A 25,376-nucleotide genomic window follows, 5' to 3' on the forward strand; every position below is an offset into this window, starting at 1 on the left:
GAAAAATCACCTTCTGCTTGTGTGTATACCATGAAGGGAAAAAAATAAGAGACTTTTAAAATATATAATAGATGATAAACCAACATACACGTGAGCACTTACCACAACTGCAGGGCTAAAGGGCACAGCCACTTTTTTAGTTATTGCTAGATAGCCTGGTGCTGAGGCTGTAAGTTTGTAATTTCCAGGCACAAGCAATCTCCAGTAATCACCATCCTTGGCTGTAGAGAAGAAGAAAAAAAATCCAAATAAATATGTATAAAACTAATTATGCAGCTAAGCAGAAGGGACTGTATATCTTGTCAGCATCTTTTGTATTCCTGTCAGTCCTTTCCTTTTGTCTGTCTGAAAGGATTCTTCTGTAAGGGCTGTATAAATATATCATTAGAGATTTTCTTCTTTTCAGGTAACCAAAACACAGATTTAAACTCTGAAGTTGTGCTGTAGCCTCCATGAAAGATTTTGCCTGCTGAGGCTGAAGGCTCTCCAGTACACTGAAAAAAAAAGGACAATCTGGGACATTATTCTACTTTAGAAGCACCCCCTGGCCAATGTGCAGCTCCTGTTAAGTGTCGGAGTTTCAATTTGCAATGCAATGTGGATTTTTAATGTCCCTCAGTATTCTGAAAATCCAAATTTAAATAAATTTTATTCTCAACAAATGTAAACAAATAGGACCATCTTTCTCAATTTATCATGCTGCAAAAGCTATAAATGATCATTTCCTGGAATATTCCATGTGTAAGACCCCTGAAGCATCATTATCTACATGTTTCAGTATCCAGGCAATGTCTAGGGCTTTTTTCTTCCATTTAGCTAAACAAAGAAATGAAAGTTTGAGCCACTTGGGTCAAAGAAAGGCTCCTACTGCACTGACTGTTACTGCAGACCATCTTTTTCAGTCACAGAATAAAAATGCATCATCCTCTTCTCTAGAAATGACCCTCTTCCATTTTCACAAAGAATCAGATCCTCCCTGCACAAGAACTGGGCAATCATCTAATTTGTCACAGGCTAATACTCTGAATTTCTCTATCTCCACGCAGAATTTCAGAAAACATTGCGAGGCTATTCTAAAGGTCAGTTAGCAGTGCCATTTAAAGCACTTCGCCACACTCTTACTGCCAGTTCCTTAAATGCTTTTTCAGCACATCTGCAGCTACATAGCGCACAGAGGGAAATATTACTTAAATGCCTGCAATTCACACGGTCAAAACATGTCAGTAGTCAGTCCAGTTGTTCCCAGACTTTTCTCTTCATAAAACAGAAAGGAAAAAAATTACTGCTGCAGAGCTACGATAATGATCTATTCTAATTCCTGGCACTGGAACAAAGCTGAATTTTAACTCACGAACAAAGGAGCAGGGAAAAAAAAGTCAAAGGATATTTATCCTTCTTTTTGAATGTGCTAAAATTCGAGTACTTGTTTTCTCACTGTTTTGACAATACGTAACTTCCAGCCTTATACATGCACAATGATGTGAAAGGATTCATGATTAGATGCTTTTTTGTATCATAGAAGCACGAGCTGTAGCATCGTATGCATCACTCTCATACCTCAAAATATTTCTTTGCACAGCTTATCCCCTTTTTATTATTCCTGAAAATTTACGTCCAGCCTCTATACTTTTTACCTTCTTATATACAGTGACAGAAGGTGGCTAATGTTATCATAGACTGTTCTCCTGCTTTGCAGAAATGCTGCTCTCTTTGCAAGGGATGTGAGAACAAACACAAACCGAAGCCAACTGAAGGGTCTACCAGTCCTGTTTCATAGTATTCTGCATCTCTGTAACAGTATAGTGAGACATATCATTGAGAAAATGACCATAGTGTTAGCTCATGCATAAAGCATTGGCATTTTATTATTGTTTTTCTAATTAGTATCTTGTACAAACAAAAAAAATTGCCACTCAGAATAAGAAGACATAGGTCTAGAGGGAAGACTGCAAGTTGGCACTGTGCAAGCTACCTTTGAATTCATTCCTAGAATAAAGCACAACACCACTGAAGAGAGGACACACAATTTTCTATAAACACCAACATGATACTTTCCTCTTTTAGAGCTGCCCTTCTAAAAAATGTCACATAATTGCAAACAGCAGAGAGAATTTACCTTTGCAGGAGAAAGTTATGTGAACTGAAAATCTGTCAAGAATTTACATACCAAAAGGTATGATTGCATCATAACTAACATAACAGTTTTGGACTACAATTTAGCCTACAAACTCAAAACGGCACTGCCAACAGGACTTTAAATCCTGGCAGAGTTGTGAAACACTACTTGCACCACAAATCAGAAGACAAACTGAGCATGAATAACCAAGAGCTACCAGAACCAATTCACGCCCGAGATCCATGAAGTCCCAACAACCAGTCTCCAGCTACTTTGAGAGCAAAATACAAGAGAAGGATTCATGAAATCCTGCAGGCAACAAGCTTCTTGAGGCACAACATGTTTTCTGGGCTTCAAAATTTTTCTCCCTTAAAGCTTCAGCTAATAAGATCTGAAATGGCTCCAGCTGCCAAGCAGAGGGAGTGACAATATGTTCCAGCACTTTCTTGTTTTCCTGAGGTACAGCACTCACCTGATGTAATGTCATGGCTTATCCCCTCCACAGAAATTGTAGCATTTGCTATTGGATTGCCCTGAAGATCTTTAACAAACCCCTTCACTCCTCGATGAATCTAAAATAAATAAATAAAGTCAGCAACACACAGGAGATCACTGGAAAATTCTTAAGACAGCATTTTCGTCAGTGAAATATCTATTGACATATCTAACGATGCATGTTATGGAGCCCACAGTCTACACGCCGACAACTATCAAGGATAATTACTAAACATCATAATGGAACAAACAGTGAAGCGGAAGAATAATTCAGCTGGTAGTTATACCAATTTCTCTGTGGAATGCAAGCATTTCTCAGAAATACGCAGCAAATCATAATCTATGTGAACACTGACTTGAAAGTCTTTGTCACTGGGGATTAATGAATGTGCTGAAAAGCTTTGAAAGACAGCCTAAAAAAAACACTTTTTTTTTTTTTTTTAAAGTTTCATCAACTGTAAGAATTTAGGGCTAATAATGGACATAACTACTTAAAAGTGAAACATTAACAAGGTTAAATGCAGGCACTTGGACTTTGATGGGCGATCCCAGTGTGAGATGCTTGAGCTCGCTATTGTGCGCCCAAAACATCCAGGTCTTTGAGCTGGGACCACACAGAGTCACAACACTCCCCACGTGGCCTGTGAGAGAAAGGTGATGGTGGGTCACGTCCTAGTTCCTTCTTGCCTCTTAGGCAACATACTGCAGGTAACAGCACCAGCAGTACCTAATCTGTCTGTTCCCAGCACATATGAAATTAAAGCTCTTGATTTGACCACAGTGTGTGGAGAGACCAGTCCTGCTGGTATTTCTTAAGCACGGTCTGAAAGCAGACTGAGCTCCTCAGAGGCAAGAGACTGAGGATCAACTACCTTTTCACAGCCTGAGACAGGGAGCTCTCAGCACTGGGGAAAACGGGACGTTTTGAACCTGTGCAGAGATGCATCTCACTGGGAGCCTGGAAATTAAGTGGGGAAGTGCTGTGCAGTTCAGGCTTCTCTCCGATTCTGTGATATTTGAAAAGACTTGTGGATCACTAATTTTATTTTGAGATTTTGATGCTCCTCTTTACGAACCTATATGGTGTATTCAGCTGCTATAATTTAGTTCACCAGATTCCTCTAATTTACACTGTGGGAGAAGCCTGACCAGATCAGCTTAGAAAAGCAGAAAGTACATATTTGCACTGTCCTCAGCAATCATGGGGGAGCTGGAGCATAGAGCTGGACCTCTTGTCCTGTAAGAGGATAAAAACCAATGCCAGATAGACCATCTGAACTTCAAGCACAAAGCCAGCAGCTCCACAGGAGCAGAGGAAGTTGGCAAAATCATCTCTTACACATTAGTAATTTGAAAATGCAGTGACACCGTAGTTTTCCATGAGTCAGAGAAAATTAACCCATGTGCAAAGGAGCTGAACAATTTGAGATGGATCCCGTCATAAATGGGTAAAAACCTGCAGTGCAGGCAGAGCTTTTTCCTCAGCCCACATACAACTTAGTAACAGAACTGTATAACAAACATTTCAAATTTTCAAATATTTCAGATTTCTGGCTAACTGAAGCACATCTCCACAAATAAATTCTTAAAGAAATGAATGTATTACTTGGCCAGTGCTGCTAACAAAGTATGTTTCTGATTCTGCAATCCTGAGTGTGCAGCTGTTACAGATATCAGATATATTTGTCATCTTTAACTACAATATCCAGGTTTCAGAAAGTCAAAACTCCCACGCTGCTTGGAACCATCATTTCAGTACAGCCTGTTACATTGGCATGAAATGGTTAAAAAAAACCCCAGCTACAACAAAAACCAAAAAACCCCCAAACACACACACATACAGATCTATTTCAGGAGTCTTAACTTCTAACAACCCATTAGCACAAGATTATCTAAACCCATGGCTATGCTTTACACTTCAGATTTTGTGTAATTTTTAACGGCACCATCACATTGACAGCTCTACATTTAATATCAGCAGCTCATGCAATCAGAGAGCAGTGGAGTATCCACAAAACCAGGATTAGAGATGTCCCTCGACGTTACACTGAACTGCCAGGCAGTTCCAGTCTAATCCAGCCACCTAGGCTCCCCGTACATCCAGAGTGATCCATCCCACGTCTGTAGGCACACTTTGCTATCTGTAGAGGGCAATCCATCTCTCTTAGCATACACATCAGTGCTGGGGGAATGAATTATACACTCTGGTGATGTGTATTACTTTTCATTGAGGAAGCCAACACAAATCATTTAAATTAAATGTCTGTAACAGCTTAAGTAAGATGAGATGAATTCCATGCTATAAGATCTTTCTTTTCCCCTCTTCTTCCACATATTTAGAAAGATCACGCAGGATTTACCACCTTAAGAGACGTATAAGAATTATGGAGCACCAATTGGATTCATATGAAATTTTGAATTAGATGTTCACACAGCACAAGGTTTAGAAGTTTTATGTACAATAACTAGAGTTTTGTCAGCCTCTTTTTTGTTACCTGCTCAATGTAATTGATAAGGGAGTTCTTGTTGTCCTCCCAGTAGCCCTTCAGAGTTTCTTCAGGTGGGAATTTTTCACAACTAAGCTCCACTGTGATTTCAAAGCAGTTGCTGCTGAGGTAATTGAAATCCTGCATTCCTGCAATGCCAGAAAAGAGAGTTAGTGATGCATTTTGCATTGTTCTGAAGTAAATAGAGTAAAGGGAGGCATGTGAGATGCTGGGGCTGTTAAGAAAAGAATAGCTGTAAGTACAGTTGGTCCAGTTCTACTTAATCAGCTTAGTTCTGAAATCAGGGGCATTAAATCAGAGAAACCAACAAGACAATTAATTCCCCAAAAAATTGTCTTCCCAAGGAAAGTTGAGAAAAGACTTAACACCTGGCCTGTATACTTCTACTTGATGTTGCACTTGGCCTGTATACTCCTACCTGCCACGTGTTTTTGGATAGCTGACATATAAATTACTTTTTTTTATCTTCAGGAACAGAAAATTATTTCTGATTATGGCTAAAATATTTCCAGATGAAAGTAAAAGGTGATCACTTTGTAAACCAAGAAGAATGACAATTAATTATAAAGCAAATGAAACATGACAAAGTGCCTTTGAAAAAGAGGTTTATAAAGACTGGTCAAAAACATGGGGGGTTTTTTTCCTGAAAATATAGGGTTTCAACTTAGTAACATTTTGCAAGAAAAGCATCTGTTTGCTAAGGAATATTCTTTGTCAAGCTTCTCAGCATAGATTCCAAATATTTATGATTTTCCACAAAAAAAAAAAAACACAACCAAAAGCAAACTACCTATAAACTTTATTTACACAGAAATTTTTCCATAGATAGGGGTATTTCCCACCCAATCAATGCCTCTGCAAAATCAACACATTAAGAGAAACATCATTATTAATGCAACTGTAATCACAGAAATTTAAAAATAGATACAGTAGGATCATCACTAGGAATAAAAACTTGATGGGAAAGATGTATTCTTTTACACTTCTGAGCTCCTTCTCTTACTACATGGAAATATTGGCTATTTTCTCAAATCAGTCAACCGATAACCAAAGTGGTTTCCTGTTTTGTAACTGGATCAACCAGCTGGAGAGGGACTGTGGCTGTCCCCAGGAGGGTTATAAACATATTCTTTGCAGAAGGTGATGCAGAATTAGTGCTTGCCTTCCCAGTCTATCTAGCTAGCAGAATCAGAGGATTCTCAAACGGACAACTGAAAAGAAAAAGACTACCAAGCATTTTGAGCATCCCCATGGAGGTCACTGAGGGATTTAAAAGTGCTTCAAACACAGCTAATTCATTCAGCCCTATGTTCCCCCATGCAAGCTACATATGAGACCTAATGCAGTCTCTTTACCAAAGCACCGGTGTTGTGCACCAGTCCAGAAATGTCCAGAGAGCTGATGTCATATCCAAGAGAACACCAAGGGCAGCAAACAGATTGAGTCAGATGGGATTTTGCCAACACATTAGGGTGAATCTATTTTCTGCCAACCAGGCAACGAGACTCCTAACTACTGATAGGAACAGGGACTTTTCAGATTCCTAAAAGAACTTTTTTATTTCTAAGCCTTTTTTAGATGGCTGAAAAATGAGGACGCAGAAGGCAAAGGTGCTCCTGGGAGGGATGGCTCTGATGTCCCAGCAGGCAGAATGCAAGATGGACCATTCAGCAGCACACAGCGAGAGTGCAGCGGAGTCACGAGTAAAATCCTAACAGCAGTGCTGACTGCCAGGCATCTGTTCCAGACACTAGATAATGTTGTTTTTCTAGATTTTTGTCTTTCTTCTACAAGAAAGAAGGAACCCATGAAGAGGAGAACTGGGAGCCGAAGGGCATGATGTAATTTTACTGTGGTGCCAACAACTCTTGACTGTTACTGCTCCAGTTCTCTGGAAGTTTCTCCCTCCCCCCCACCTCCCAAAGCAAGGTGATACTCAAGGATGCCCTAGTTTCTCAAGGACAGAATAAAGAAGCAATATATTTTCCAGTTTTGTGCACAATGGCCATATCCTGTAGTTTGTTTTCCAGCTCCGGGCTGGGGCCACAGTTTATGTGTTGCTCCTGAAAAAATTCAGCTTGCATCACTGAGCTGCAGGTGATGATCTGAATCTCTGGGATGGAGGTGAAGATAGCCTAGATCTAATCTGTGGCCTACTACATCTGTAATCTGGAGAGCATTGGGCTGGCTACATACAATTTGCACTCTTTACCTGCCTGTTCAATATGGTGATTAGGTGCAATATCTAAGAAATCAATACCTTTCAAAAGATTTATTCAATGTTGCAGCAACTTTGCTGCCACTGGTCAAGCTCTCTAACTGCCCTACTCCTTCTTGTTATGCACATGGCATACATCACACGCATGCACACCACCACACTCCCAAAGCCTCTCGTTTTGACAAAGGATAGTACAAAATTAACTTTCCTATACTTCAACAGGCGCCACTCTCTGAAGATCAGAAAGGCTTAGCAGACCTCAGATATAACTGAAATTCCTCAGATATAACTGAAATTCATGCCCTTCCCTGCTGACCACGAGTAGGACTTTTCTTTGAAACTGAGCAACACAAACACTCCTCTGTTGCACTGCTCTACTGTCCTGAAGGGCTACAGTGCCTCTATGTTAGTACTCACATAAATAAGCTTAGAATATGGGACAAAATTAATTTCTTCAGCTTTTAAAAAAAGGAACTCCAACCTTCACAAAGCAAGTGGAGTTCAGGGTGTGTCCCAGGCATCAGAATTACTTAGACTTTGAATTACAAGCTACAGCACTAAGTTCAGCTTCTACACATACAGACAGTAACTTTTAGCAGGACAGGATGAACTTGAGCCTTGTGCATAACAGGGAGAACATGTGCCTCCTACACGTCATATAAAATCCTAAAAAAATTTACCTAACATTGCTTCCAAAACTGGTAACATGAAAGGTAATTCAAGTCAGGAACGAACTAATTGAGTGCCAAGAGTGATTTGAGAGTAACTGAAAATAAAAAGACACTTAAACAATAGCCCAACAGTACAGCAATGTAAGCTGCTTTGAAATGCTATTTTTGTAACGACATGAATCTGATTAGACTCAGGTGGCTCTGTAATGACAAAACAAGCAGAACAGGCATGTGGCTAGCTAGTAATTCATTGCTATCTGCTCTTCTCATTTATATTTCCAAACAGATATTCCACACAAAAGGTACAGTGAAAAAACATTATTGACATTGAAAAGTTATGCACTCAACAGCTAAGGAAATGCCAAAATTAAAGCTGTCTGTGCAAATTTAATTTGGCTTTCTTGTGCATAAGTGAAATCATTAATTACATACTGATAGGGAGAAGACCAGTGTTAAAAGCAGCATGGATTTTATGTACAGGCTTGGTTTTCCTCCGGGTCTGGTGGCTAAAAGGGCTTTTCCTGAACACAGAAGAACGACCTCTTCGCCTTTGCTTACTGCTCTCTGAAAAACCTACAAGGATCAACTAATTACAGGTGACAACTAATACAAAGCAAGTGTAACGGGCATCATGGTCTCAGATTTAGCACAAAGATGCTGTTGGGAGAGCTATTTTCTCTGTGTCCCTGCTGCACAGAAAAAAGTAACTACTAAGCAGGTAACAGTAAGAGAAACCTCACAGCAAAGTGTATTAAGAGACAGAAGCAAGTGTCAAATATTCCTGTACATCATCTGCTCTTTCCACCCCAAAACCTGAATGGAGAATTGCCACCTTGCCTGAGGTTGATGAGGAAATCCTGAGGTTTGACAAGAGGGGAGGACAGAACATGAATGCAATGAAGGTTCATTCTTACTTCCAGGTTGAGACAAGGGCTGCTACCAGACTTTTCTGCCACCAGACATTCAGCCTTCCTACCGAAAGAACCCAGGTATTCAGAAAAACATACGCAAAAGCAGCCCGTACTCACACGAGAGAGCCACCCATACATTATCCCTGCGTATGAGGAACCAATGAAGACTGCTGCTGGCCCACCATGTAGTGCTGCCTTTTGCAGAAGGTAGAAGTTCCTGTGGGTGAACGATACGGGCAAAGAAATTGATGCAGCACAACTGGGGGCACCATAATAAGCTCTATAGGGCAACAGCGACTTTAGTAATTTATTAGAAAGAAAAATCAGAGAGCAAAAGGTCACTGATACAACAGATAACTTACATGCCCCATTTAAGTTTCCAGACAGAGCTTTTCAGACTAAAGCTTCCAAGAAAATTTTCACTTGAACTAAGCAATGTTTAGTTATTTTCCTTAGCACTAGACATGGAAACAACGGAACTGTTTTCACTGAATTATTTTTGTTTTTTTAAGTCAGCCTGTGGCAAGCATTACCATGGAGGTTTCGTTCAAAAGTCACAGCTTGCCAGCTGATTTCTACACTTGGAAAAAAAAAGAGATTCATGCTGTATGGTCCAAAGTATATTGTCATCTCTCTATTTTTTACTAGCTGCACCACATTAGGATCACAGATCCTGGTTAGAACTAGGATTCTTGTTGACTAACTTCTGTACAATTACACGAGAAAAAGGAAGGGCTCACTTGGGGAATCTGCAGTCTAACCTAAAATAAGATCCAAAAGAAGAAAATAATTCAAACTTTCCAATAAGTTTTTCCAATGGAAAAATGTGCCTTTGGCATGTGCAGTTTAGTCAGAATCAAAGCATTTCATCAAAACAATGGAAAGACTGATTTTTTTATAGCATTTTCCTATGGAAAAGAAAGCTGAAGCTAAATATGCCCATGTTTTTATAGTTAATATTTTGTTAAGATAATTTTTGGACTGAACTGAAACAAAATGTAACTATTAAACCTCTCAATATTTTGTTTGTATTCAGGTTTTTTTCAAATTATGCGAATTCTGTTTTGTCATGGGTGTTTTAATGGTTCCAAATTAAAGTCTGTGGAAAGCTTCACACAAAGGGAAATTTTTGTTTTTCAGTCATATTCAGAATTGTCAGCATTTCACCTTACACCCAGTCCCTGGTACCTGTGGTACCACAGCAGAGGAAATATGCTGCCTGTGTGAAGACTGGGGATAAGAGCTCTAAAATAAGCAAGGTGATCACTGGCTGCGTGAGCGCTACCAGTTGTTGTTCTGTTTCTAATTTCTTCCCAGGAGCTTCATTATTTTCCTCTTCTAGTACCCTCTTTACTGTAACAGGAGCAGGAGCAGAGTTAGGCTACCATCTATGCTGTCTAATGCTTTGAGAGATTCCTACTCATTCCAGGTGAACAATTTAAAATTCATTCAGAGACTGTAATTGCGTATTAAGACGAAAGCAAACAATAAAACTGGTATGTGTCTTCAAAGTTATCTGGTACAAATCAACAAAGCCAATGCACAGGAAAATCACTCCAACACAAGCTGTTTCTAGCTCAGAAATCCCCAGCTCAGTTTCACTCCAAAGTTTTGTCCAATTTTAGCAGACACAGAAGACTCAAAGATTTAGGTATCCCAACACTTTTTGCCTCAGTTTACAAAGAAAACAACATACCAAATTCTTAGTAAAAAAGAATGAAATGTTGCATTATTTCAGGCTACTCTTCTAGACTTCTAGAAAATGGGTGTTGAAGTGGCCATAGTAGCTCTGCTGTTCCTCTTAGCACAGAAGGCTCTACCAAAGTCTAGGGAACACTACCTGGGCAGGAATCAGGCACTAATTAAGCCACAAAGTATGGAGACACAAGTATCTTCACAGCTGGATTTTGTTCCCATGGACATCAAAGGCCAAACTCCCATTGTCAATAACATTGCAAAATCAGGCCTCTCTACTTCTTTCAAGGTTGGATGCTTTCATTATTGAGGTTAAAATGAACAGTCAGTAGCCTGCTCTCTCATCAGGGTTTGTTAGGGGATTTTTTACTCCTTTTTTAAAAAAAATACAACCAACCCTTAAGCTCTCATGATAGCATAGCAATCACTCACCCACTGTAGAACTATTAAATTTGCAATGACCTGAACCCTGACTGAAGAAACACTGTAGAAAAAGCAATAAAAGATGAATATTTTAATAGGCATCACAATGAGCTTTATGGGATTTTATAGATGTACTGTGGTGAGTGATCAGCCTTTGATTTAGCCTTAACCACACCAACAGTTGTGGATAACCTGGCGGTATTCCAGTCTGTAATTAAATCATGAAAACTAAGCTTAAAATAACACCAGTGACACTGAACCCCCACGCAATGGGGCTCACCTCCCGGGACGCTGTACCATGCACCGCCATTAGTTGTTCCGTCCACAAAGCTGCTGTCATCGTCATTTTTACGACATGGTGGTCTGTTTGGATCAGACATAGCAGGATTGAAAGAAGAATAACTGCGAGCCAGGCTTTGAAAAATAGCATCATCAGGGCAGGAGCTGTATTCATGAGCACTGCCTAAGGAGGAAAAAAAGTCCAGGAATAAGGATTATTAAAAGGGCAGTCGTACCAACTGGGCTCACAACCTAGATTACCAGCACTGCACAGCAGGACTGCGCCTGGAAATTCTCTGTAGACAGGTAAGTGTCCTACAGCATCACGAACTAATATAGCATTATCTTAATAACGTTAACATTTCCTCAGTACTGCATCAACTGCCTGTACCAGGTTGCCCCATTATTAAGGTAACTATTCATATCAGTCTTAATATTTACAAAAATATTAATTTAAAAGTGCAGCACAAAATCTAAGGTATTCTAGGCTTTAGATATTTTCTTAGAAGAACACACAGGACATAGACAAAGGTCTCTCCCTAGAGTTTTACAGTCTGATATCAAAAGAGTTTGCAATTAAACTGTGAGAAAGTAGATTGAAGGACAATCACAAACAATACCATCATATCATCACCATTTCAATCCTGTGCACATCCCCTTGTAGGAGAAAAAAAACCCTAATACTGCTGTGTGCTAAATGATAACATCTCTGCCACAATGTGATCCTTTTTATATGGGACCAATACTGAGAAAGTGGAAACAATGATAGTTGTTTCTATTAGCATACTACCGCTTTCAGAAATTCATTTTGAAAGGTGTAAGTAGAGAAACCTTAGATCATACAGGCAGCCTAGACACATCTCTCTCGCTTCAGTTAACAGGGTACAAACAGTCCCAGCTAATTTAAGAGCTAAGTTGCCTTGATTAAAATATCTGAGGGACTACAATTCCCTCAAGTATTACATCGTTTCTGTGATGTAACTCTACTGAAACAAACTACCACCTTCAAAACGAGGAAACATGGTCACACAGTGACTAGTTTTAAACATGTGATTAATATGCTAAAATAAGTCATTACAATGCAGTGGTATAATGTTTACAAAGTGGACCTTAGGTAGCAGTGAAATAAGTATAGAATGTGATTTCTATCTCCTACTATTTCATGTTAACTTCTATTACATACCACTCCGAGTCTCATCGTAGGGATAGTTTGCAACGAGGTCTCCTCCATGAAGATTGGCAGAGAGCACAAAGGGAATATCCATAATCCAGTGAATGACACCTTTCGTTTCAGGGGCAAGCTACAACAAAATAGCATTACCAGCAGTTACAAATTGATAATGCAACGTAGAAACTTACTCAATTATATATAGTGGGCTTAATCATTATCATATATATTGTGCAAGACATTTAAATGAACAGCAATTTTATTTTGGCTTCAGAGAGAACTGAATCAGTCCTTTACATCAGATTTATAATTATATTAAGTAGATTAATGTAAGTCTAAAACTGGTGTAAATTAGTTCAGAATGAGACCGCAAATAAAGTAATCTCAATCTTTTACTTCTTCCCATTATGGCTAAAAAAAGCCTGCCAAATTTTAAACCAAGGAAAATAAACTAATTCAAAATAAATGCTGGTAGGATGCAGTCTATTCGCTGCGCGGAAAGTAAAATTACTTCATTTAATAACTTGAATTTGAAGACAGAATATGGCTATTAAGGCCACAATCCTATGGGACTGCAGTCACAACACTGTATTTTCTAGAATCTCCTCTGGGGTTAAACACAAGAAGATAAAAATCCCTCCAGATATACGCCTGTATATTTCAGACTTAAGCTTAACAAAAATGCATGTGTTGTATGTGAGAATAGCTACCTAGCCAGCAATGTAATTAAGCACAATACACAAGTGAATTTCTGGCAATGGTAAAAATGCAGAGTATCTATCTGCCAGAACAGCTTCAAATCAAGGGAGAAGGCTACACAATCTCTGCCCTTAAAAATAAAACATGTTTTGAGTGAGGAATTGTCTAAGGATTAAGCAATGTGGATCAAAAGGGTTTACCACAGAAAGCCATTTTGAGAAAAACTTCAAGAAGCATCAGATGAAGAAATTTAACAAAATGAACAAAATATTTAGAACGTGAATCATAAAGACCATACACACAGCTCTTAGAGGTTGCTACGTGCCTGCTTGCGTAAAAGGGAAGAGATGGGCCAATATTCAGCCCCTACTTACCTTAGGATTCTGGTCCACAGCTTTTTTCATGTTTTTCAGCAGGTGGTTGTTTGGGCCACCTTCTTTCTCATTAACATAGACTATTCTATCAAGATCAGGGAAATTTCGGTTTAGATCTATCCCTTGGGCGTTACTTCGACCAACAAACCAGTCTTTAAGTTCACCAGGCTGAATGAGGAAAGGGAACAGAAAAAGAAGGGAGATGAGTAGATTCAGGAGATTACATATCAAGCTTTATACGGGTATATTTAGCCATGCAAATTTAAATCATGGGTTTACTTCTCATGTTCTTGAGAATAAGAAGGGATCATGTGGGAGTAAAAACTTCTGAAGCACCAAGAGCTGAGTCACCTCTATTTCTTCCTAGAGCTCTGTGGGAACAAAACCAATGTCTATTTCACTGAGGGTCTTGGAGGAGAGGACCATTCTCATAGTGGCAGATCTGGACTAAGAATGGACAAAATTACCAGCAGCATCAGATTCTCCAGTGCCTGCTGAGTCTTCCCCCAAGATCTGGCTTTTCCCTGTTGCCTTATGCCCACGCTCATGAATTACAAACCTGATTCTAGTGAACCTCAGAGCAGCTGTAGATTTATCAGCCACAAGGAACGTCTGCACTTGTTTCAAAGTTCCTCTAAATAGCTTCAAGGTAAAGAAGGACCTTAACTTTTATTTACCTAAGATTTTTATTTTTATGGTGTCTGTCAGCTTCGTTCACTACAATGGTGACACTGAATAAAGATGCAGTGAGAATTTTTGCAAAAATATTTTCTTTAGGCCGATTCTCTAAAATAGGTTTTGGGTTGCATTAACAAAATGCCTTCAGAGCGCATAGTTTTCCCTAGCTTGTCTCTCTAAGCTTTCAGTACTCTGTAAAGTAGGTTTAGTTTGATTACTGGTTTTAATCTTGGGGTGTATTGAATCTACTGTCACATACTGTGTACAGGATCCAGATACTTCTAAATTAGAATAATAGTGACACTAAAGCAAATTGTATTATAAATAATATGTAATTTGTAAGGCAATCCTGTAAAAGCAAGTGTATTTTGACTGAGGAGCAAAAGTTTCAAATTATATTATTACAGAATCTCTACAGAGAGAGATTTCAAACAAAAAGACTGCATCAATTTGAGGACAGCTTCTGCGTCATTGCCACGAGAGGGAGACATACAACCGAACATGGTTTAAAAGAGTTCTGTGGTTTGGGGGTTTTCTTTAAAGACTTCATGAGAATCAGTTTAATAAAGATCTTAATAAGGTTTGACTTATTTAATCATAAATACATAGTCACCTAAAAAGCTTCAACATTTCCGTATTAATTTTAAAAATAAATACACCTTGCAAAACAAGAAAATTCTTATTTTTGTTTAGAACATAATACACAGCAGAAGCTGTACATAACAGGGTCCTATTTGGCCTCTATTTGCTAATTAAGCATTAACACATTACATGTTTCTTGACTGAGTCATCATCCTAAAATATATGCTACATTTTCTTGACTAATAGCTTAATTAAAGTACCTCATGCCTGAAATTTAGCATCAAAGGTATTCATATTAAAAAGATGGCTCACAAAGTTTGCTTGTTTTAGGATCAAGCTCTGATGAATGTGAATAATTCATGTAAATGCATTTACATGAGAATATTCGTAAAGGAAATATCAACTTTCCCTTTTCTACCACTTTTGAAACATCATGTGTTACTAGAAGTTACTTGTTTAGGAAGCAGTTCGGTCAGTGAACTTACATGAAAGAATACTCATGAAACAAACATCATTATATTTTAAAATACAGTAAACTCACTTACAAGAGAGATGGCTATTTGTTGAAAACCCAAGCATAAAATCCTCCTTGTTAAACAGAACAAGCCTACTGTACTATTAGGAAAGACTTCAGTTATGCTGTTCCATTCAACAATCACCACCAAGAGTTCATGTATCTGTAAAACTGCTAGTCCAAGTGTCATTATGATCCTAAGGTTGATATAGACATTGATAACTATTCTTATATATGTAGCCTTACAAACCTGGGATGCTGCCTTCTCAAAGCCATCCGGGTTCAAAGATGGCATGATATGGATACGTGTGCTATGGATCAAGTTGATAATAGTTTCATTTCCTTTCTGGTATTCATTACACAAGTACTGAGCCAAGAAGATGAGCAACTCCCTTCCGACAGCTTCATTCCCATGCATATTCCCAACATATTTAAATTCCGGTTCTCCTGCAAGAAAAAGGAAGAACACGTCTTAGAACAACACATAAAAATCACCCATGGACTGGATCACACAGCACACCTGAGATGTGGGTATCACTATTCCTACAACCAGTCACAGTACCCCCTGGAAGCTATAAGCCTCCTTCAGAAAAGTGGATTTAAGTTTTTTTCTAAACTCTGGCTAAACAAATAGTAATTTATATTCAGCTGTTTGCCAAAGGCAGAGAAAGAATACCAGAGGACAACAGAGTATGCCAAAATAAATGCTAAGCACAGCCATTAATATTACTGCTGTTGAGATCTAATGCAATTGACGCCTCAATGCTACAAAAGGGTGTCTTGATTAGGTAGTTTTTAAATATATAAACTGACACTAACAGAGCTTCTTATCTTTAATGTTATCTTCAAGATTAGGTTAAGCTTATCACACTACACATGCACTAAACTGCAATTCTTTTACCAAAGCAACAGCCATTCATCCTAGTGATCTGAAAAATCTTATTCAGAAGTTGCTTTGGATAGTCATAAAACCTAACTCATAAAATTAATCATTCCCATCTAACATTCCAATAAACAGTCCAGTATTATGCTTATATTTAATGTTGGTTTAATATATATTGTATATTCATACATAATATTCAATGTATAATATGTATTCAATATATATTCTGTATCTATTCATATATATATTCAATATACAAAGAGCAGTCCAATATTCCCAATTGCTCATTAGTCACATTCTCATGACCCTAGACGTGAAAAGCACACAAGATAGGCCTTAGAGAGCTGTGAAGGATTTACCTTTTAAAAGACTACATTTTGGGCCCTAATTCCAGAGAGGTTTTAGTATAATGTAAATACCTGAATGAGATTAAGAGGATTGTCCTGGAACTAAAATGAAGAATGTGCTGTTTTCTGGGTTGAAGCCCTTTTTTCTTATCCTTTTCCTTTTTAAATGCAGTTCTTCTGCTGTAACAGCTTTAATCAAACATTCTGCTGATTGTATGCTCTGAATAGTCTTTGAACACACTTTGCCACAGCCTTTAGCACTATTACAGGGGCAAATTCAAGCCAGGAGGAGTGTTACACAAATGAGACCTAACTAATTGCTAATCAAGCACACAGCCATATCTACTTATGACTCTTCAGCCTGTGCTTGTTAACCTTAATCCAGTGATAAGATGCTAGCAGACAGAGGGCTATTAATACCATGACTTCTTTCCTTCCAGCTAAGATGTTTTTGTACATATGGATTCGGCCCTGAAATTTTTTGTCAGATAGGTTAAAAAGTTTTCTAGTTTCAGTGAAATAGCTTCATTTTATCTGATAGATGCAATGCCATTACTGTGACTAAAAACCTCCATTTCCTCTTTTGGCATTGAGCTCCTATTTACTGTTCTTTCTTATCTGTTAATACCAGGGAATGCAAGAGGTCTAATCATCAAGACCATGCAATCAACCCAATCTCATTAAAACAGATGGATACTAATTAATAAAATATGCAGCACTGCACATCACATAGTCTCAGAATACTCATGCATATGTATATTGTCATGTTACCTATGGGAAAAGTGCTTCACAAGCTAACAGGCAAATTTGTTACTGCGGTAAATACGAACACTTTTGCATTTGTGTTTTTGCCTAGGACATCACTAAGGAAGCCCGAAGGAGAAATAATTTTTCCTGATTCCCAGCCCTGTGCATTAATCACCTACCTTTCTCTCCCACTTGAATTTTACAGGCCTGGTTCAAATGAAGAAACAGAAACATATGTTTCCCATACAGTATTGCTTGCCCCCTTCCCCAAAGAATCGTTAACAGTGTTTAGAAGGGTTCATGAAAACAGGCACAGAGTCTACAGTGAACCAAGAGTACAGCCTCAGCTACAGCATATCTTCAGTGGTAATGACCCATCTCAAATGAGCATTAAAAGCTAAAAGGAGCTCAGGAAGAGGCAGAGAGAGTCACTGGAAATATGGAAGGTCTCTCCTATGAAAAGTGGTTGAAAAGATCAGCCCCCTTTTCCTTAGGAAGAAAAACAGGGGACAGTCAAATATACCAACCATTATGGCATGGAGGAATTGATCTGGAAAGCAGTACTTCCCTACACAACACAAGAGACAGTGATTTTCAGTGAAAGGGAACAATGACCATTTTTAGACTGACAGAGAAAAATAACATTACTTATAACACAAAAGGTGAAACCAGCATTCAAAGAATCCCATTGGCAGCGAGGTGTCAGCAGAACTCCAAGTTTTGCTAGTAAACCAAGAGTTAAAAAAATGATCTAAAGGCGAATGCAAAAGAATGAAAAGGGAAAGATAACAGAGAGCTGAATAACAGCCTTGCTTCAAAACTTAACTTTGTGTTCATATTTTAGCTCCCCTGGGCATTTTCTTACACCTTTCTCTGAAGCAAAGAAATCCATCTCCTATCCATCCTCTGGCTGCGGAGAACAAGGCTGTGTGGTCCACACGCACGGGAACTGTTCTCTGCCAGCTCCCCAGTGCTGCCCGTTTTCTTACCTCAGGGCACAGCAACCGAAGAAATACCGGGTTTCTGCTCAGTATCAGAAGATATTGAATTTCAGACTGCACCCGACAATTTTAGGAAAACTCTTCATCATTTCAACAGTGTAATTTACATCTAAAAGAACAATGCAAAACAAGGGTCCTTCTCATATCTAAACTTTGCAGCTGCTCCAGGGGAAACAAATTCGATTTTTACTGTTTATTTCAGCAGAAACAAATGAATGCTACAAGCTGACTGCAGGGGAATTAGCAGTTCGCTCATTAGTTGTCCATGCCCATCATGGGCAAAGTCAGGGAGTCCATTCTGGAAAAAGGGACAATGTTGCTAAAGTCATTAGTTATCATCACAGTGCCCAAAAAGCCGCGGGAGCTTCCGCAGGCTACTATCTGCTGATACAACTTTGAAGTTAATGAAGCCCTTAATTTGCATTTGCATTTCAGCCTTTCATGTGAGAGTAAAAACTGCAACTCATGGTGTACCTTCTGGAAACCTTTTTTTGGAGCCCGTTTTACCTAAATCCTTTCTTTAATCATCTTCTTCTCTAGGACAAAGAAGTCCAAGCTGGAGGGCAGACTGATAGCTGAGGCCATTGCTGTGTTGGCTGAGTTAAGCAAACCCAGCTGCTCGAGTTTTAGTGACTGACTCTGCGATGCAGCCAGCATCCCAGGCTCACTACGGCTCCCAAAGGAACCAGCTCCTTCTCCTCCACCCCATGGGCTAACACAGATACCTCAAACGCCAAGGATGCCAGCTGTCCAGTCCTTAAGCCAGCACTCCTCACTTTATGGGTTCCCTAGTCTATTCATTGAGTATCTCCTGCCACACCATCTCTAAAAGCTTCAGGCTTCTCTGGAAAACAGCCCACCCCATGGGGAAAATAGCCTTCAGTCACCTCCTGCTAGCATGCTACTTAGCTAGAGGAAGAGCTGCTCTTCCCATCAATCCTTCACGAGCCATTTAATGCAGACCTTAATCACCCTTCATAGGATTCTGTAACTGTAATTGCCTCACAGAATTATTTTTTTAATTAAAAGAGTCTGTAAATCTCAATGTGATGATGAACTTTTAAACAGCTTCTCCAAATCAGTAGACACGGTCCTGTTCCATTGCAGAGAACGGGAAGTAGCTTTAAGGGAGAAGCAGCATGAAGAAATATAACTGGTTTTTTCTCATTTATTTGACCCCCACAAAAAAGTAAAATTGTTTTAATGGATTCCCATGGTCGAAGATATGACAAACAGAAAGGGATATTTCCATTGCTTGAATATTTAAAATTCTTATTTAATTTTATTCATTTTCTGACAATATCTTTTCAAACTATAATCTCTCATTCACAATAGCAAAAGTATGTCTTGTGTAACAATGTGAGCATGACATTTATAGATGCTTAAACGTAGTTTCAGCCCAGATAGATACAGAGGTTTTTGATAACAAATGAATGGATGGATACTAATATCTTTCAGGGCAAGTCATAAGAAATGAAATGCAGCAATCAAGTTTATAAATATCTCAGTATCTCTGGTGAAACCTAAGTGATCACATCATTATGGCTTTTAGAAGGCTTTTACATCCCTCTTAGATTGACTGTGTGGTACATTACAACCTGATAAATGATTGAGGAAAAAGTATTTTTAAATGTCGTGCCTTTCTGGTGCCTGACAAACATTGTGAAATGTCACCATTCGCTTCTGCAGCTACTGTCAGCTAAGGTCTTCTGTAGTTTCCTAGGAACAGTATGTACATCATTAATATTAGACAGGTCGTCCAATTAAAGATGACTAACCGCTGCCATTTTCAGGTCAGGCTGTATTTGTACATTAAAGACAGTAATCTTCTACAATGTAGCGACAAAAAGTTTAGCACCTACTAATTATATATACTATGAGTCAAGGCAATGTCATGCCACTAGTCATGGTCTTAATGTCAAGCAGTTAACCTTAAAATGTACAGTATTTCACTCATGGAAGTGCAAGCCATATGGAAGAAAAAAAAATAACTACTGGAAAGTTTAAGTGCTTAATGAACTGTTTTGCGAATCAGCCTCAAATACCCTTGAAAACTAGAGTCCTTCTTCTGCCTTCCTGTATTTCTTACAGAAAAGCCAGCAACGTTCCTGAAATAACAGACCTAGTGTTTTTGATTACTTACAGTTGCTTGTCATTTTTAATATGGCAACCAGGAAACTTTTCTTGTAGATAAATGGCACGGAAAATCTCAGAACCCCTGCTGGCAAGAAATTCATTCATTAAATGTGATTGAATACTTTCTTATGCTCCACATTTTTGTTAGTAGTTCAAAGAGAAAGAAATTCTCTGGAGATGAACTACATAGAAAACCAAGGATTATAAAATGGGTTTCTCCTTTGAATATGAAAAAAGTAAGAGAGGGAAAGAAGAAAACAAATGAGGAGGTGAGATTGGAAAGTGAAAGAATTAGAAAATTTAGATTTCTAACAACCTGTAAACTAAAAATCTGCAACCTGCCTCAACAGCATTTCAATAGAAATGTTGATCTCTACAACTTGTGTGAAAATGGCATTGAAAGATAGAACTGCAATGCAGTATTAGTTTCTAAATCATTGTATAGGCCTTATATAATTTTAGGGCGACATTTACTAAGATGTAGCATTGGTCTAACCTGACTGAAAGAGAAACTACTGGAAGTTTCACAGGTGGCTTACATGAAAGCAGAAATGGGTCAACAATTAAGGCCTTTGAAAAATCCAATCTTTCACTTTCTTGCCATTAACTGCTAGAAAATACACTGAGAAGAAAACAAGAGGAAAAGAAAATCAAGGCTCTTTTGGCAATCTCCTGCTTTAAAAAAGTGCATGCATTTTTTAACAGCTATGATTCAAGAGTGGTCTCAAGCTCTATCTGGAAATTTTCATAATTATTTGAACACTAGTGCTTAAAATTAAAGTTAACAACAAAGTCTGTACAGCACATTAAACCCGGAGCGAAAGCTCACAAAGAACAGCTATGTTTCTGCTGGCCTTGACATGTGCAAATTAAGATGCAATTTCCATTCTGCTCAGTATAAAGTCTGTCGGTTGGGCTTCAAAATAGGCTCTTATATGTCTTTGCGCTGGAAATGAAATTCTACAGACAGATTACCTCATGCTCAAGACAGTTATTTCCACCAAAAAGGTTCTGCGTGACTCGATGCTTTCTACAGGTTTCCAACAGCCCACTCTCACCCCCGCAGCTACAGGACTTGTCAGAGCCCCCCACGAGAAGTGGGCAAAGCATCTGCTCGGCTCCTCCTGTCCCCACCTACAGCTCTTTGCTGGCACATCCCAATGCTGATTTTTCCACAACGCCCTGCCCTTACACTGAAGCACTGCACCATGTAGCACTGAGCTCGGTATTTCGGGTAAAGCCCGCTTGCTTTACCAGAGAGAAGAACAGTTTTTGCCTGCTAGATTTGTGTTACCGCGCATGAACTGATGGTGCTATCTAATAGAATTGACGATGACTTAAAGCATAACAAATCATTTGTAAAGCAAAATGAGTTTACTTATTTAATCAAAACCGTTAACTTAACAAGAAACACTGAAATGCGATATGCACAAAACCCTAATTTTGTGTGTGTTAAAAAGCTCTCTCTAAAGTTCAAAGCAGATTTAAAATTAATCAGAATTTTAGAAGTAACAAATAACCATCTATATGTGCAACCAGATAAACCAGATTAGTTTTATGTTGCATTGCATTTTTCATGCTCTAGGAAAATGGAATAGGACTTTGCATTTACAGAATTCACTAGAGAGCTACAGCGGCAGGTATTGTTAGCTCAGCATTGAAGATGAGACTCCTCAGAAACCAAACATGAAATGAAATGTCCTGAACCACCCTTACCAGTCTGTGGCAGAGTACGAAACATGTACATTTTTTTCACCTCCCAATTTTTTCTCTCACTGCGAGAAAAAAACCCAAACTAAAACATACGCTGGGATTCTTTGTGAATGACGCTGGCAGTACAGAAATGACACAAGTGACTTTCTATATGTCCACTGCAATGCTGGGTGTGGGATACAACTGATTGAATTCATCTTTTCCACTGTGCTCAGTAGGAGGGGTGGCTTTTCCATTTATAACTATGTGTGACCAAGTGAATTTTCATTTCAAAGACACTCACTGTATCCCTCCAGTTTTGGTTGGCACATAGAACAAAGGTACTTTTTCAATCCATCATCAAAACAGACCTTCTGATGAAGAGGAAGTTGATATATAGTTTAGATGTGTATTTATGATGGTTCCTCATCAAGTTCACTTAACGATCTTTCTGTCTTCACAAACTCTAGCATCGGCTTTTTCACTTCAACTACGAAAGAACCTGCCAGCCATCAGAGTACTTCAAAAGGACTGAGCTCATCTCTCTCATTCCTTTTGCATGCAACAAATATATGGGAAATTTCAAAGCTAAACTAGTTCAAATGCCTCCTAACAGCAGGAGACACATTTGGGCTCTGCTTTTCCTCATCCTCATTTCATGAAGACAAGAAATAAAAGTCGGAAATAACCCATTTATATTCAGATCCCAGACTCTAAAGTCAAAGAGGTAGGCAGAAATGCCAGACAAAAAAAGGTGAAGAAACAAAAGTAGCTCTCCTTTTTTACCAGAAATAAACAAAAAGTCAATGAAAAGGTGTAAATAATTCTTTTTGAGTAAGTTATACAGGCCCAATTCAACATTGCCATGTGGCTTCCCTGTGCCAAATGGGTGGCCAAAAGCATGGAAGCGCAGGCATGAGCTCACTCGGAGACTATTTCCAGGCTGGAAATGACGGGCGCTGTGATTTCCCCAGCAGCGCCCAGAGCAGAAGGCAAATCTAAAGAGGGCTGAGGGAGCAAAGTCAGGCCAGGGCTCCTCCTCATGCCCCAGTACTCGCTGTGAAGCTGTGGTTCCGGAGGAAAGCAAGCGAGGGCAACTTTCAGGGATGTGCTACCCTAGGCACCAAGCATGTGCGAGGGAAGCGCACTCACAGAATTCATCTTCACCTAGCAAAACTCCTTGTATTTTCTCTCCGTAGAGGAGAGCTACTTCTGACTGAAAAGGATTACAATTCCCATCATGAAGACGTTATGAGTCCTTGGAAAAGGAACACCTTCTGTGCTTAAGGATCTAGGAATAACTAGTAGTAAGCCCCCAGACTTCCTCCCTTGATTTCCAGGAGCCTTTCCAAGGCATCGCTATGGCACTGGTTACTCCACTGAGGCTACGCATAGTGGATGTTCCTTCTTTACTGGTAACTGGAATATTATTTTATTCCACTGCTGTTTTGTCACAATCTGACACTCTGTGAAAAAACCTGTGGGCTGCAGATCTGTGATTCAGACAGATGATGCTGAAGTGCATTGGTCATTGCTAACAGATGGAGAGGGGTAAAATCTCCCCATAAATGTATATCGGTAACAAGTCCCTTGTGTAGACAGCATGTTACAGAATAAGAGTTTCTTTTGCACTGGCATATTTATTTACCTTCCCTTGCTTAGATGAGCCCTAATATTTATTGATCTTAGCTTCTGTGATTATTGGCCATGGAGTTTACAGAAAGAGTTATAAAGTGCCCTTTTAAAGTAAATTACAGTAAGAAAGACATTGGCAAACTGCAAAAGCTAATTATGCTGTTACCTTGCTCCTTTGGAAAAAAAAAAAAGAGAGATTGACTTGTGATGACTAACAGAGGACACCATTTACGTCAGGACATAAATTACCTGATTTACATCAATATCCTCAGAAACCAACAAATACCCAAGTAGCTTCTTTTAGTCCTAACACTACTTTAGATCACCCTTTTGGTATAAATAATTTTTTTAAAAAACAGAATTCCATAATTTTAGAAGTTAGGGGGGTTTTTTTGGCAGAAAAACTGCAGCTGCATTGTAGGCTTAGAAACCTGGTAAACTGTGTGAAACCCTGATGAAAAAGTGACTTACTGAGATCTGTTCTTTTGCTGCACTTCACCTCCAGCCTGATTTTAGCATCTAATACTCTCCAAGTTTCTGCATTTAAGGTATGAATGCTATGTGTTAGCCAGCAGTAAATCTTGATTGTACTTGTTCTTGAGATAGCACCAGTTAAATCAGGTCAGCAGGAAGCAGAAGAAAAAAAAGGTTAAGTGGGTAGAGAGTGATCACGATTGGTAGTCCAACACTACATCTCCAAACATTGCAACACCTGGCTTCAGAATTTTTCAATGGTATGTAAAATTTTATTTAAAATTGCTATTGTGCCTTAATGATTTATTTATAACCAGTTTAGGTAGAAATGCAGACCTGGATGCTTGGGGGGGGTGTCTATCTCTTCACACTCACGTATGTTTGAAAAATAGATACCCTTTAGAAAATGCTCCCCATATCATCTTAAACGCTAAAAAAAAAGGTGATGATTCCTAGTAAGCCAGTGTAAGGAGAGGAGCTAAACTGGTGCAAAGGCTAATAAAATGAAGCTTGGTGCGTAAGAGGAAGAAGTGAATCACGTAACAGCTTGTTGACTCAAGAATAATGATGGAGATGACTGAACCAGACAAGTCCTTTGTCTCAATAGCAGATGGAAGTGGATTCAGAAGGCTTTCAAGAGATGTTTTGCCTTTAGATAAGGGAGCTCCAGACAAAAAATCCCATATGGATACTGACCCTAACACGTCAAGCCACAGCACAGCTTTACAGCTGTGAGACACAGAACAGCCTTCGTAAGATAGAAACAGATGCTTAACAAAGTATCTGTAATGGCTTTTAGGTCTGCTCAGGGACACACATCCTAGTGTCCTAAAAATAGACAGATTTTGTCCTCATATAGGGAAAAAACATAAAAGCTTGGTATTTTCTCAGCTCTCCTCAGAGCTTCCACTGTGTTTTTCCTCCAAAGAGTAATAAGACAGTTCTCCGTTAAAAGAAAGGAGGGAGGGGTACCTGTTGTCCGTATGGTCTACAGTCAAGAACAACAGAAATCGCAATCCGGTCCTTGAACAGCACCTATAAGTGCAGAAAGTGAACCAGCAGCTGAGCAACTAGGCATTTTATAACGGGCTCTATGTATGGCAATAGAGCTTTGTGCAATTTGATACAAAA

The 25,376-nt window shown here is 39.0% G+C and overlaps 1 protein-coding gene across 1 annotated transcript in view; it reads right to left on the minus strand.

Annotated features, from left to right (window-relative positions):
- CPE (carboxypeptidase E) overlaps positions 1-25,376 on the minus strand; it is a 60,030-nt gene that overhangs the window by 4,364 nt on the left and 30,290 nt on the right. Inside the window, exons 2-8 of the mRNA XM_072861465.1 lie at positions 15,581-15,777; positions 13,557-13,724; positions 12,499-12,616; positions 11,317-11,499; positions 5,107-5,246; positions 2,589-2,688; positions 103-221 (exon numbers count right to left, since the gene is read on the minus strand). Coding sequence (XP_072717566.1) covers positions 103-221; positions 2,589-2,688; positions 5,107-5,246; positions 11,317-11,499; positions 12,499-12,616; positions 13,557-13,724; positions 15,581-15,777 — 1,025 coding nt within the window. The remainder of the gene's footprint in view (positions 1-102; positions 222-2,588; positions 2,689-5,106; positions 5,247-11,316; positions 11,500-12,498; positions 12,617-13,556; positions 13,725-15,580; positions 15,778-25,376) is intronic.

This window comes from Ciconia boyciana, chromosome 5, assembly GCF_034638445.1.
Source record: "Ciconia boyciana chromosome 5, ASM3463844v1, whole genome shotgun sequence".
NCBI classification, from domain to species: domain Eukaryota; kingdom Metazoa; phylum Chordata; class Aves; order Ciconiiformes; family Ciconiidae; genus Ciconia; species Ciconia boyciana.